The sequence below is a fragment of the Rhinoderma darwinii genome, chromosome 4 (assembly GCF_050947455.1).
Source record: "Rhinoderma darwinii isolate aRhiDar2 chromosome 4, aRhiDar2.hap1, whole genome shotgun sequence".
NCBI classification, from domain to species: domain Eukaryota; kingdom Metazoa; phylum Chordata; class Amphibia; order Anura; family Rhinodermatidae; genus Rhinoderma; species Rhinoderma darwinii.
Genome location: NC_134690.1, coordinates 381,027,159 through 381,043,006, shown reverse-complemented (window position 1 = coordinate 381,043,006; position 15,848 = coordinate 381,027,159). Strand labels below are relative to the sequence as shown.

At 38.3% G+C, this 15,848-nt stretch overlaps 1 protein-coding gene across 2 annotated transcripts in view; it reads right to left on the bottom strand.

Moving 5' to 3' along the window:
- Positions 1 to 5,540: 5,540 nt before the first annotated feature.
- Positions 5,541 to 15,848, bottom strand: part of EPAS1 (endothelial PAS domain protein 1) — a 113,917-nt gene continuing 103,609 nt past the window's right edge. The window contains exons 11-16 of one of the 2 annotated variants that reach the window (XM_075863217.1): positions 15,488 to 15,601; positions 14,030 to 14,517; positions 13,266 to 13,389; positions 12,002 to 12,119; positions 10,669 to 10,842; positions 5,541 to 8,315 (exon numbers count right to left, since the gene is read on the bottom strand). In XM_075863217.1, coding sequence (XP_075719332.1) covers positions 8,164 to 8,315; positions 10,669 to 10,842; positions 12,002 to 12,119; positions 13,266 to 13,389; positions 14,030 to 14,517; positions 15,488 to 15,601 — 1,170 coding nt within the window. In that variant the 3' untranslated portion in view covers positions 5,541 to 8,163. The other variant, XM_075863218.1, reaches the window with a different exon arrangement.

Sequence of the window (15,848 nt, the reverse complement as noted above, 5' to 3'; positions counted from 1 at the left end):
TTAAAAAAAGGAAAAAAAAAATCAATATAAATTTTAATTAAACAACTTTAATTAAAAAAAAATAGGTAGGTTAACGTCAAGGCACACAAAATAATCAAAAACATTTTCTCAGTTTTCAACAAATTTCCAAAAATGCTACAGAATACAAATGTTATGTTGGAACTATAAGATGGGGCTCACAAACTTATGGGTTGACCACACTCTCCGCTACTTTTTTGATATATTTTTTTTAATGTTGTGTCACGTTGTTAAAGGGCCAAACATTCCAAAATTTTTGCAATGACTGGAATGATTTTCCCACTGGAAAATAGTTCCAATTGTTGCAAATATAATTTGACCTCCCTTTTTAAGCCATAGCGGAGAGCTTCCCGCAAAGATCTCACCCAGCCCATTCATGTAGTACATTGTTGTCCAATCATTTCAATGGCTGGCATGTAATACTACATTTTCCCCCGCCGCGGGCACTTTCCATTTCCATTGATAAGAACTCATGTCTCCAGGCTGGTTTTGAATGCAGATTTTAAAATTCAAGCTGTTATGGACACGTTTTTCAGCGCAAAAACCAGCGGCCAAGCTATTGGGCGCTGTTTTTTGAGCTTCCCATTATTTTCAACTAGAATGTGCAGCGCGAAATCTACACCAAGATAGGGCATCTGGCTTTTTTTTCGTCAGCGCCATTGATTTCGATTCAATGAGCTGAAAAATCAGCACCGTGTGGACTACGCCGCTCATTCCCATTGAAAGCAATGGGTAAAAAAATATAGGCGTTTTCCATACTGATTTCCACGCGGATAAAGCGTTGGAATCAGCATGCAAAAAATGCGGTGTGAACCTGGCCTAAGGGCACATTCAGACGTGGCGGATTTGCTGTTGAATTCCGCTGAGGACAGTCCGCAGTGGAATTCTGCAGCAGCCGTTTTTTACATTTGTTTCTATACATTTTTAGAAAACTTAGTTCAGACGTTGCGGAAAATAAAACTGTGCGGAATTTAGGCTGCTGTGCAGAATTTTCCCTCTGCAGCATGCACATTATTTTGCGGAGAAGCAGCGGAATTTCACTGCGGATTTCAGCCTTTGCATTGCAAAAACTGAAACCTGCAGCAAGTCTGATATATGATATATGATATCCACAATGTCTGAATTACCTGTGAAATATGAAAATATTGCTGCAAATTCGCAACTAATCTGCAGCAACATTTTCAGCGGAAAAATTCCACCACGTCTGAACATGGCCCAATAGAGAGCAAGCTTTCAACCAGTGGTGGAAATGTACCCAAACTATAGCAGATTTACACATAAATCAACGAGCCTGTCACTATTGCAGGCCTCTCTCAGAGTTGGCCGCATGAAGTAGGTGACAAATTTGCGTTAATGACCTAGAAGAATAGAAGGTAACCTGTATTCATCTAACGAATGTGAAACTACATCTCCAAGTGTGCTGTGCAGCATGATGGAACTTATAGTTCCACAGCATTAGCAGGCCAGTAGATTCACATCACCTGACCTAAAGAAAGCAGTAGTATGCAAAAGAAATAAAAAATAACAAATAAAGAAAATAAGACCTAAAGTGCAACATTATTATTAACCAATATTCTGCTTATGAGGCAATCTGATCTTATATTACATAGAACAGTATAATTAATAATCGGGATGAATAGGACGTAGAATTTATAAGGATGTTTTGAGGATGAACCAATCAGGTTCTCTCTCTCAATTTATAAAAGGCCTTAAAAAAGTAAGAGCTTGAACCTAATTGGTTGCTATGAGGAACTACATTTTTGAGTGCTGTTTATAAAAAGAAAGCTGAGTTTTGATTGGATGCTATGAGAAAAGACACCTTTTCTCTAAAACAAACATGAAACATCGAGATGGGACTTCATTTATAAAAAAAAAAATGAATAAGACTCCAGCTATCATTTTACCAGTGCTGGTTATCAAATAAAAGGACAGGCTATTATTGTATGTGCACTGGAGGGTCTCATGTATCATAGCAACCAATCAGATTTCAGCTTTCATGTTCTAAACTGCACTGAAAAAATAAAACGAGCATTCTGATAGGTTGCTTATTGGTTGCTATGAGTTACAAGGTTTCTTTTTCTCACTGGTCATTTTACTATATAAGACCCAAAGTCTTTTAAATATTTGTTAATGTTAAGAGATGAACAAGAATCTGCCCTCCTGGCCGATATAAGATGTAGTGGTCTGTGAAGGAAAGAACGCTGCCTCTGTTATATTTGTATCTGTAGTCTAGAAAGAGTAGAATCAGCCATTTCCACATAAATCCTACAATTAATGGGTTCCAACTCTATTAACTGGTTCAGGACCAGACACCATTCAACCTTTTTTAACACGCATTAGTTAAAAAGGCTGTAACGTTTTTATTTGTTTAGCTAGCGACGTGATTTTTGCGATCAATGCAGGTTTTTTGTATTATCATTTTTCGACACATAATTTTTTGATTTTTTTGTTTTTTTTAGCATTTTTAGGCTTATAGTTTGAAATAAATAGTAAAATAATATGCTTTTTAGCAAATTTTTTTCTGGTAAGAATATGATACCCTAAAATAGACTTTTTATTTGTGATCGGTATTGTCTACCGTGAATTTTGATATATTAACTTTGTTTTAAGTGTAATTGGGTCAGGGATAACATTACAATAATGATTGGCGGGGGAAGCTTACTTTGTGGGGGTATTTTATGTGTAATTTTTTTAAATACTTTTTTGTTTTTTATTATTACATATTTTTATTAAAGAGGCTCTGTCACCAGATTTTGCAACCCCTATCTCCTATTGCAGCAGATAGGCGCTGCAATGTAGATTACAGTAACGTTTTTTGTTTTTTTTAAAAACGAGCATTTTTGGCCAAGTTATGACCATTTTTATATTTATGCAAATTAGGCTTTCTAAAGTACAACTGGGCGTGTTTAAAGTAAAAGTACAACTGGGCGTGTATTGTGCTCGTTACATCGGGGCGTTTTTACTTCTTTTACTAGCTGGGCGTTGTGAATGGGATGTATGATGCTGACGAATCAGCATCATCCACTTCTCTTCGTTAACACCCAGCTTCTGGCAGTGCAGACACACAGCGTGTTCTCGAGAGATCACGCTGTGACGTCACTCACTTCCTGCCCCAGGTCCTGCATCGTGTCGGCCACATCGGCACCAGAGGCTACAGTTGATTCAGCAGCAGCATCAGCGTTTGCAGGTAAGTAGCTACATCGACTTACCTGCAAACGCCGATGCTGCTGCTGAATCAAATGTAGCCTCTGGTGCCGATGTGTCCTCGCTGGTCCAACACGATGCAGGACCTGGGGCAGGAAGTGAGTGACGTCACAGCGTGATCTCTCGAGAACACGCTGTGTGTCTGCACTGCCAGAAGCTGGGTGTTAACGAAGAGAAGTGGATGATGCTGATTCGTCAGCATCATACACTCCCATTCACAACGCCCAGCTAGTAAAAGAAGTAAAAACGCCCCGATGTACACACATAATACACGCCCAGTTGTACTTTTACTTTAAACACGCCCAGTTGTACTTTAGAAAGCCTCATTTGCATAAATATAAAAATGGTCATAACTTGGCCAAAAATGCTCGTTTTTAAAAAAACAAAAAACGTTACTCTTATCTACATTGCAGCGCCGATCTGCTGCAATAGGAGATAGGGGTTGCAAAATCTGGTGACAGAGCCTCTTTAATATGAACTGTCTTTAAAAGGTCAGAAAAGATCTTTGGGGGACTTTATCATTTCATTATTTTATTTTTTTACACTATACTTTTCCACTGTGACTGATAAATACAGTGGGCGGTCCTCAACCGGTTGCCATAGACATGTAATAGCAAGGGCTGAGAGTTGTTTTGGCTAATCTTTATTACCGCCTATGCATACCCGGTTCCGGATAAAATGCGTATTTATTTCTATGGGGTATTAGGGGTAAGTAATTTGTAGTCACCTATGGTGTCAATTAATTCAGGAAGAAATAGATCCATCATGGCTAATTAAAGGACTCCCAAGGGGGTCTTGCAGCTCTGATTCCCCCCCCCCCCATAAAATCCAGGATTGCTTACTCAAAAATATTAAAGGCTATGTACATCCTTTCAACCATATATTTTTTATTTTTTTTAAATGAACCAACTTTGCAAATGGTCTTGATTAAATATCTCGTTTTGTGTATACAGCCTCTGCACAGACCTATGTGTAGTCTCATCCTACAGTCATACTCTCTTTCATCTGTCTCCTTCTTCTTGCTAATAAACGTTTGTTAGATTAACAAAAAAATAAAAATAAAAAGGGACTAGATGGAGGGAATACGACTGCAGGATCAGACTACACAGGGTTTGTTTGTTGTCTGTTACTATGGAGAAGCACAGCTGTAGACACAATTTAGCAGGAGACTTTTACACCGTTATTTTAGATGCATTGGAACAAGAAAAGAAATTGGTTGGACAGGAGGACATACCCTATAAGATAGTTGACAAAAAGGAGGCCTGCGTTGTTTTTACATGTTTTTAAAAAAAACAATGTAGTAAACACAATTATTTTTAAAGCCACTTAAAAATATATTACAATTTAGCTCAGTGACCATTCCTGAGAACATTATATACCAAACTGCAGAAATCATTTGACTGTTTATTTATTGTGCGTACAAAGTTCTCATTTTGTTGCACATAAATCTCAGGAAAAGATACCGGGTACTCCTCTAAATACACTACACAGCCCCAGCCCAGATGCATTGATAAGCATTGCAAGAATATGCAATGCTGCCATGCCAGGGGCCTCAGCGGTCACATGCCGTGTTCCTGGCACGAACGCTCAGAGATGGGAGCCATGATGCCTGGAATATAGCACCTGACCGCTGAGGCCTCTGGCTGGCTGCAGCGGTCACATGCTGGCTGCGTGTAAACGAACACCGGGAAGACCGCCAGTGTGTCAGCGGTGGATCAGCGGTGGAAATAATGGGTACTGATTCTTTTTTTTAAGGACACTTGCAACGGTTTCTAAAAAAAAAGTCGAATAACCCCTCTGAAGAGAAACATTAATAGATGCCCTAATGACACTTTTTTCAGAGTTTTAAAATGTATGTAAAAACGTGAGTTTGAAGCGGTTTTTAATAAAGTTTTATAACGTAGATTCGTCCTTTAGAGAAGCCTATGGAAAAAAAATGACTGAAAAAACACAATACTTAAAACATCACTAACCGCAAAAACACTACCAAAATGTCCCAAACCAAAATGCTGTGTATGTAGGCGTTCTCGTATTGAACTATAGAGTTTAATCTACCATCTAGCTGCAGCATTTTTTGGCCCAAAAAAAAAAACATGCAAAAAACGCCACTGAAAACGCAAGTAAAGGCTGTGTACGATTCCAGCCTAATAAAAGAAAAAGGAGCAGGTTTCCAGCTCGGTAAATTAATCAAATAGTTACACGAAAAAGAAACATATTATACGTAACAGCTCAATCTATGTTTTTTTTTAAACTGGTTCCATTGGTCTATAATTAAGGTGACCTCTCTTTTTATTATTTATTTTTTTTACTATTTACAAGCTTCAGCTGAAACTTACATTAAGGCAACAGTCGGGTCTATTGCCCTTTAAAGACACCTGAGGACTAACCAAAGCCTGAATTAGAAAATGTGAAATTGAGAACCGGGCATACTATTGCTTCATAAATCGGCACGTTGACTCGGTGAGATCAAGATTTGGCCGGTTCCTGAGAATAACAAGGGCCGTCATGATGTCTGGGAATGAGTCACCAATGAGCCACTGCATTGACTTTGAACTCTACTGCTAAAAAGCTGAATACAATGCCCTTCCTAAAATATTGCTGAACGACCCAACTAATTGCACTTGAAGAGCTACCAAGTTCTGAGACCCTGCATCACATGTGTGTATACATTGTATATAGATAGATATATTTATATAATAAAAAAAAGAGATTGATAGCATAATGCAGTTGCAAAGTTATTCAGTATATTGCATGTAAAAGTAAATTCATCACTTACAATCATCACTTACAATGAGAGAAGTCAACCATTCTATAGGCTAACCAATGACACTATAGATCCACTGGTCACCAATGATTTCTAGTGGTCATATGGATCCTGCCTAGCCAATGGCTGCCTTTGTATTGTTAACGATTGACGTACTTTTATAAGTTACTGCGTGGTAAACAGAAAGATTGCCATTATAATGTGTGATTACCGTTATTAGTAAATTCCTTTGGATAGACTGTATAATGCCTCATATATCAGCTGAACAATAACCACCGCTGCAGCTACATTTCCGAAAATAAAACCGAAATATTTCACCAAGAATCTTGTTGCATAAAAAACATGTACAAACCCCCAAAAAAATTTACTGTACCAATTAAAAGAAGCCTTTACCTAAAGGATTAATGGTTAAAACGCAATATATGTTAAATGTCTATACATACAGTTCATATAAGGGGACTTATGGTAAATTGTGCAACATTATATGCCCCCTGTAGTTTATCATTAACCCCTGTAGACTAGTAACAATTGGATGACATCTAAATAATATATATATATATTAAAAAAAGAAATAAAACACAGTATTGTAAATGTGAATCCTATACAGCAATATGATTGGTCATTTCTCAACTTTTCTGATATAAAAAAAATAAATTATAATTTAGTTTGGGTTTATAAGGTGACAGGTGCAGAATATGGTACGTAACGTGTTAAGTCACATACATGAGTTACTGTTCTTTTATAACACTTTGCATCATGTACTGCATCAGAAAATGGGGTACATCTGCCAAAACTGCGACAAAGAAAAAGTGGAGAAGTTGCCCATAGGAACCAATTAGGTTTCAGCTTTAATCTTCCAAAGGGTCTTTAAAAAAATGACAGCTGGAATCTGATTGGTCGTTAAGGGAACTTCTTATCTTTGTACTAGTTTTAATAAATCACTGATTTTCCTAAGTATTAGTCAGTTGTATACTTTAGTATATACTGTATATATGTTACTGTGTGAATTTTAGAGGCAGATACGTCCACATGAAACTGTGTCAATATCTATACAAATAATCTTTTCCTTATAGAGCTGATTTAGTGTTAATCTTATAGAGCAAATTTATAAGTCTGTTATGGAGTTGGTTTTCTTAAAGGGACACTAAAGTTGTGACAATACTAGTAACAATGACCACAATAATCTGCTCTTCCTTATCCCCGATTTGTCCCACGTCATAATCTAAGGGATGAAAAAGAAATCACAAACAAGACCATCTTCCCTCCTTTAGTATGTGAAACAGGAAGCTTGGCAAAGGGGTGGGGCTTGGGCTGCTTTGTCTGCAATGGTAACCAGGCAAGGTAAGCCCTGCCCTTATGGATAAACCCCGCCTCTTCAGCTGATCCTCGTCCAAAGATGGAAGGGACAATTAGGAGATTGGGTTGTGTTTTTCAAGCCAGAATTCTGATGGAATTTTTTAGATATTGGCAAAAAGTCTTGAAAAAGTAAAAATATTTGTTTCCAAATTTAGTGTCCCTTTAATATCTTAGTGATTGTACTTTAAACTGAGGTACATTGTACATAACCAAATCCTTGTCCCTTACCATACCATCAATATTAACACAGGCTTAGAACCAAGCGACTTCTCGGTGTCCTTAGGTTAAAATTTAGACTGCCCATAACTTTACTCAGTTCTATAACAGAGATAGGGAAATAGTCAAAAATACCCTGGATTATGGGAATGGCAGATTTACTAAAACTCTTTTATGGCATTTAAATTCAAAAACAATACATGACATTGCAAAATGTATCAGAATTCTCCTATTTGCGACAGTAACAAATTCCATGTTCTGCATGATAAACAAGATATGTGCACCATAAGGTCAATTGTGGCCGCTTAAAAAAATATAAGTTCATTTTACACGGATATGTGTGAGTGTAAAACCTTGTCTATACTATACAATTTGTTATTAAAATAAAGAAAAATACAGCCGGTAAAAACATATATGTATATCTTATCTTTTAATATAATGCCATTTCAATAAGGCCACTATTTGGTAATGTGAACAAAGTTCCATATGTGAGTGAATTCGGAAAAACTCTTATCAGTGATAGAAACGGTCTACTTGAAAAATATATTTAGAAACGGAAGCCTTGTATATGAACAGTTACAAGTCAAAGAGCAATTTGTCTCTCTTCAGGTGGTCTGGTCCAGTGCTCTGAGGAGGTCTCTGCCTTGCAGGAGGTGGGAGCTGCCCAGTACTGGCACATTGACCTCACAGTCATATCTTGTCAGTTCTGGCAATAGGTAAGGCTCATAGGATGGCCCGATGAGACGGTTGGTCAGAGCTGTAACAGGACATGTACAGAAATCATTAATTATGACTTGGTTTTAGTGATCTTTAAGAGACAGACCTTTATTACATTTATTTCAGGCAAGTCATAAGCCGTGGCATAGTTATAGGCGGTGAAGAAGAAAAAGTCGCAACTGAATCCATACTCCTGAAGGGCCCATCAGTCTCAATACTACCTGAGAAATCAGCAGAAATATATTGTGATGAAATGATGACCTGCTACAAAGGTCTATCACTGAACTTGATTGAAAAAAGTGAATCTCCACCTTTTTCTCATAATGTCATTTTTAGGTCAAAATTTCTGTTCTGATTCATTTCTTAATATACCTTCTTAGTGGTCGGAGCTTGTTTTTTATGATACAAAGCTTCAAATCCCCTGGATAGACATAGATTTAAAAGATAACATGCAGGCTGCAGTTACCACTAGGGGGAGCTTAGGAGATTACTGCATACTGTTTTGTTATTGAGTTCAAAGGGGTTGTCCACTACCGGCCAATTGATACTGCAGCTCTGCTCTTATTCACTTGAATAGGAGCAGAGCTGCAGTACTGCAGCTCGGCCGCTATTACGTGACTGGAGCCATCTGATTCTGGCATGTACGTCCAGTGCCCAGAGGCAGCCCGAGCGGCTGGTTGGTGCGGGGTCCTGGTGTCGGACCCCCACAGATCATATACTGATGACCTATCCGGTAGAGAGGTTATCAGTTGTTCGGCAGTGGAGAAACTCTTTAATGTATAACAGTATGCAGTAAGCTCCCAAGCTCCCTCTAGTGGTGGCTGCAGACAGCCAGAATGTTACATTTTAAATTTATGTTGATGCAATATCTCATTGAACCAATAACTTGTACCCCATAACACGTCCATAGATGTTAATTTTTGTTTCAAATTTACTGTTTCCTAATATAGGTCTTGCTCCATTAGATTTTATTGTAACCTTTTCAGATGTACTTCTTAAGAATTTTCTTTCTAATTGATTGCTTGAGAAATAAGTCATGCTTTACCACATCTTTTCTTTCGTGAGAATACATGATGTAATAACATGGGTGTTTGTGAAGGGAGGACATTGCTCTCTAGCTTTTCATTTTCCCCTGTCATGTCTTCTTGATGAATATATAATTGGCCTGTCACATATCTTTTTGTTATGTACATCTGTCTTTTCAACAGTTTAATAAAAAAGAGTTTTGTTTTTTTGTTTTTTTAATTTATGTCGATGCAGAGGATTTGAAGCTGTGTATCAGAAAAAACGGGCTCGTACCGCTAAGAAATTAATCAGAACAGAATCTTGAATCCATTTAGATGGGAAAAAAATGGTGTGTTCATTGGTAAACATTCACTATAAGGACACACTTTAAAAAATAACATAATTTTTTTTATTTACAAGCATTAACTAACAATTAAAATAAGTGTCAACTGTCTGAAGACTAAAATTAAGAACCCTAATTCAGATCATAAGATATTGAGAATCGTCGTGTTATTTCTTCATGGATTAAAACGTGACTTATGTAAAGTAGTTTATAGATATCAGGTTAGAAGTTAGCAACTCATCATGTTGTAATGATACTTGAAAGGAGCCAACCAAGATTTGGTTTTACTTGGGCTTGAGCTCTACCGTGACTTTGGGTTTCCCATCTGATAAAGTTATGGCATTTCGCTATGAGATGCCATCACTTTCTGACCGGTAGGGGTCTGACTTATGGGACCCCCATTGATCCAAAGAATGTAGGGACAATAGCACGGATTTAGCACTGCATCCGCTTTAACGTCTCCCTGCACAGCGACACTCATGGCCACTGGCTGTGCATAGCGCTGCAACATGGCCCCATTTACTTGCCATCACTTTATGAGACCAGAATAACACATCAACTTTCCAATTTTAACTAGCTACATCAGCAGTCCACAGAAATATTTGGAATTAGTGTACTCCTGTGGCCTGCAGCTGTTACTCAATAGCTAAAATTGGAAGGTCTGCCACAAAAAGTTGTAGTAGAGTCCTAGTCTAAGACCAAGTCTTGCTTGGCTCCTGACAAATATCATCCTGACTCGATGACAGAAGCTACACTCATTTAATTGATAACAGTCCCATCTTTTTCTTCTTCAAGGTTGGACCTGCTCACCAGAGGATTCTTTAGCTTAGCCAGGTTCTGACCTAATAAAGCTGCTGGGATTCATCACGTTTTGGACTATTTTCAGTCTTCTTTGATATAATAATTTACTTTCCAAGTAAAATTATTTATGAACTGATGATGGGTCTTCAGAATAATTCCCCTGGTGAGCCTCAGGTACTAAAGTCTAAATGTTCTTATTTTTGGAGTTCTGACAACACAGCAGGGGAACTCAACTAAAACTTACCTTTAGATTTTTGTGACTGTGGCATGTTGTATTCATGGTAATTACAGCTGAAGAACGCGCCCGGGTAAGGGGTTTTCCTTTCGTCTCTTGAGTGTGATGCACAGAGTTGTTGTGACTGTGACTGCTGGGTCATATGAGGACTTACTCCCCTGTGCCTATTACAGATGTACTCATCTAGAACCATCAAATAAAATGTGTGATTAATATTAGATTATATAAATCACAATAGGGCCAGGCATACCAGGTATATACATCTAATGCCCAGTCTGGAACCCAACAGGGACAGGCATACCAGGTATATACATCTAACGTCCAGACTGAAACACAGCAAGGGAAGGCATACCAGGTATATATAGCTAATATCCAGACTGGAACATAGCAAGGCCAGGTATATATATCTAATGTCCAGACTGGAACACAACAGAGCCAGGCATAGCAGGTATATACATCTAATATCCAGACTGGAACACAACACGGCAGACATACCAGGTATATAAATCTATGGTTCAGACTGGAACACAACAGGGCCAGACATACCAGGTATGAACATATAATGTCCATACTGGTACGCAACAGCGCCAGGCATACTAGGTATATATATCTAATGTCCAGACTAGAACACAACGAGACCAGGCATACCAGGTAATTACATCTAATGTTCAGATTGCAAATTGAAAGGTATACTGATCAGCTCATATATTCTATATATATTCACTCATATCAGTGCCTGTCTCCAGGGGGCTCAGGATCTAAATTCCCTATCTCACATCCCTTTTGGTCAGTTTCATAGAATGAATGACGTTGTCTATCCACTCAGAGATCTTAAACAGAGGATCCTCCTCTACTAACTAATAATAGAGTATATCAAAATGGATTTTCTAAACTAGGCAACAGGTATAAATAGATGCATATAATAGCTTGAGAGATGCAGAGCTTCATCTGGCTCCCTCAAGTCAGAGTTCTTAGGGGCAGAAGGGAGAAGCTCTCAAACCTTCTCTTAAGATCTGCGGCACTAGCAGAAAAGATTGATTCGAGCAGTAATGATATAGGGAACTACACCGAATATAAAGCATATACATACATTCCAGGATAGATGGCACTGATTGCTTCAAAAATCTGAACAAAAACTTCCATTTATAAATAAAAGGAATATATAAATATCTAGATAGATTAGAAAGATAGATAGACAGACAGACAGATACACACACAGGTATGAGATAGATAGATAGATAGATAGATAGATAGATAGATAGATAGATAGATAGATAGATAGATAGATAGATAGATAGATAGATAGATAGATAGATAGATATTGTGGAGAATTTCCTCTTACCAGTTAAAACACTTGTACTCAGGGATTTCTTTTCTGAAACAAGTGGGCACATATCTGGTTTGAGAGATTTCATACGTTTCCACATTATTGAAGGTATGGTATTATCTGATAACTCCCCCTAAAAAAAGTAAAAATATGAGATATATACATCCTGAAAGTAGGGACAAACCCCAATGACAAGGGTAATGGTTACACTCAGTTGTCAATTTATTTATACATTTCCAGGAGGAATAACAGAGAAACGGCACAACACAAGACAATTTTTTTTTCCAGAATTGCTATTTTATGGGGAATAACAGTAATTGCTGAAACAGACATGTCAGGAGAGCTGCCCAGCCACTTTTTAGTAATTCTATATTGAACTAATATTACAGTTAATAGGCAATCAGCTGATCACTGCAGGTTCAGCCTCTCAAACAGCGTTATTGCGGGAGAAGTTCTGTGCCGTCACTCATTGTGATAGCTGGTGCACATTCAAATGAATGAACCACCATGTGATTCATGGTCATGCTGAGTCCACCAGATCAAGGGGTCAGGGTCGGACTGGCCCACCAGAAAACTAGAGCATCCTCTGGTGGACCCAGGCTCTAACACAATAATGGGCCTTAAAGGTCCAGCAGAGGCAATCCCATTTGGAGGCTTTTTTGGAACCAATCACTTGTCACTAGTGTCTACTCATGAGTTGATGCACAAATTACCTATAGAACATTATTAATGATATGTCCTGTGTCTACAATGATAACAACAAGGATAATGATGAAATGAAAAGTGGACATATTCTATTTTGATGGAGGGTGGGCCCTCCAAATCATATCTTTTGCTGGGCCCAAGGAACACCAGTCCGATGCTGCAAAGGGTGCTCTTTCTAGCAGCTCTCCTCTCTGGAACATAGAGGGTAGTCCAAATAGGGAACACCCTTCATGAAGTCCATATGCCCTCATAGGGCATATGGTAAGATTTTGTCCAGAAGAAGCAACCCTTTAAAAGAGCATTTCCACCTAAAATCACCAAATAGGCCCTTCAGTCGTTTCTACTGAATCAAACTCAAACCACCATAGGCTTCACCACATGGTGGCCATATGTACTGCAACCGCTTTCCCAGAAACAGATATGACCAAGAAGGTTGGATGGACTATTGAAAGACTACAACCATAGGATATTGAAGAACTAATATACTATATATATATATATACTTATATACTTATATGTACTTAGAAACATTTTATAACTATTTTTTATCCTCTGTCTCCTATATCATTCTTACCACATTGAGTTGTGGAAATCCCTGATCTCCGTAGTCAAGCTGCCGCTTCCTCTTCATGCTGTTGCAAAATGGGATTTCATTGGGGTGTAAATCTTTGCCCCGCTGACCAAAACTCTCAAGTGATCTGTAAACAAGAGTTCCAGATTTACTTACACTGCGCCTTATTGCTATTAACATGTTACATTGATAAGTTGTGTTTATTGTACAACCTTATAAATACTCATTATGTTATGAATTAGAAACACAAGACCATAAATGTTATTATATCTTCTAATACAACAGAATTTTCTCCTAAAATAAAATAATTTAAAAAAATGGCAGCCATAAATATGTCCTGGGGCTCTATGAGATTGAAAAAAGTGTCTGCCATCGGCTGTGTCTGATATTACAACATAGCCCCATTGGGCTAAGCTCACCATATGGTCTAGGGCTGTGGCAGTAATATATATGCTAAAATGCAGCATGTGATACAAACCTTACATATACACGAAATTATGCATGGCTAAATATGATAGACAGACAGACAGATTAGATAGATAGATAGATAGATAGATAGATAGATAGATAGATTAGATAGATTAGATGATAGATTAGATAGATAGATTAGATAGATAGATTAGATAGATAGATTAGATAGATAGATAGAGACAGGAGAGAGGTAGATAGATAGATAGATAGATAGATAGATAGATAGATAGATAGATAGATAGATAGATAGATAGAGACAGGAGAGAGGTAGATAGAATATTTTTCTCTCTTCTCACCTTTGCTTATATAATGGCATGTTGTGTAAATGCACTGGTCGTCCAGAAGCTGGATTGGTTGGATTTTCATTGTACTGATCCATTAATCTCCACTTCGTGGGCATATAACTGACTGGTGGATCTGGAGGCCATTGGACGTTAGGCCTCCCACCCATTGAGGACAATGGTGTACTAGCACCAGTTGGATATGCTGATATTGGTGGCGATTTTCTCTCACCATTAAACTGCACATTGGGCAGTGAATCCGGGCTAGGATTACCACCTTTAGCTGCCATAGGTTGACAAAAGTTCTGATGAAGGAACTGGTTCTGTGAAGGAGGAGCACTGGTCTGGAATAGTGTATTCATGCTACTCAGGTTCTGTTGGGGGGGTTGTGCGTTGTCACTGAGGGGACACTCATCTTGACATATGGGATTCAATTGGAAATCTTCACCATCCATGGGAATGTATGGAGCAAGGGTTTCAAGATCTAATTCATTAAAGTCATTCTATGGAGAAAAAGAATAAAAAACAACGAATGCATGTTTCATCTCTGTTGTGTTTTCTACAGATTGTGTTTATTGTGTAGGCTCAACTGTGGACATCATTTTACAATTTACATCTGTATTAGATTCCCGGAGCTGCATTCACAATTCTGATAGTTTAAACTGAAGTGAGACAATACTGTGCAGACCCCCCTAATAGATTAGCTATATTAGCTGTGTTTTATAATGTAGTGCTTATTACTTACTCTTTAGTATATGGAGAAGCAACTACATCTCCCAGAAGCAGTCTTACCTCTGGGACCCTCACCTATCTCTAGAACAGGGCCAGTTATGGCATATCCTGTGGATAAATGTCAGAGATCGAAATACCCCTTTAAGACCCTGGGTCCTAATGCAAAATCTGTATCAGGGACCCCAACCTACAATGTATCATTTATAATCTTATGTAGAAGAGAAGGGTCTGGGCCCCCTAAATCCCCACGGCCTGGGTGTGACTGTTAGTTTTACACCCTATATAGCTACGCCCCTGAGACACGCTGCAACTGGATCATTACAAAATATAACACAAATTGTAACAGGACCAGTAAAGTTATATCTATAGGCATTGTGATACATGTTTTATGAGCCCTTCATGCCCTCAGCCGTTTCCGGTGTAAATCTTACTGAATTAATACGTATTGGGTCGGCTGACATAAATTTTATATGTATGGCCACCTTTATGTAGCATAGAGCCTCCAGGAGTTGGGGGGGGGGTGGCAGTTGCAGCGCCGACTACCTCTGCACCCTCTATAGCTATACCACTGCCTCCTTCCCTGACACTCACAACTACCTACACTTTAATAACACTCATAGCTGTGACATAACTAGCAGATAACAAGCACTGACGTACTTTGCCATATGGTTTTCTTCCAAGTATGGAAAATGAGCTGCTAATTTTTGCTAGAAGCCAAATTCCTTGTTATAATCAACATACCTGGGTAGTAGTGCATTTATTCTTTGCCTCAGTATCCATAGCAAATAGCTTTTCGATCACCTCAATCTTGAGATCCTCTTCTAAGGAAGTGAAGTATTCTCCTGAACTGCTTGGCTGTTATAAGAACAAGATAATGATTAGTGTATGGCAACTTGAATATGTTATTTTTATTACAAAACTGCACGAGTAAAATATCGCTGATAATAAACCGCAGTCTGCAGCTCTAGTCTTGCTGTCAAAAAATGCTGGAACCTGGACAGAAACCCGACGGACCTCATGGAATTAGCTAGGATTCGTTCAGTGGCGTCATAGATGTCATGGCTTCGTTACGAACCTGCGGCGGATTTCACTTATCCATAAG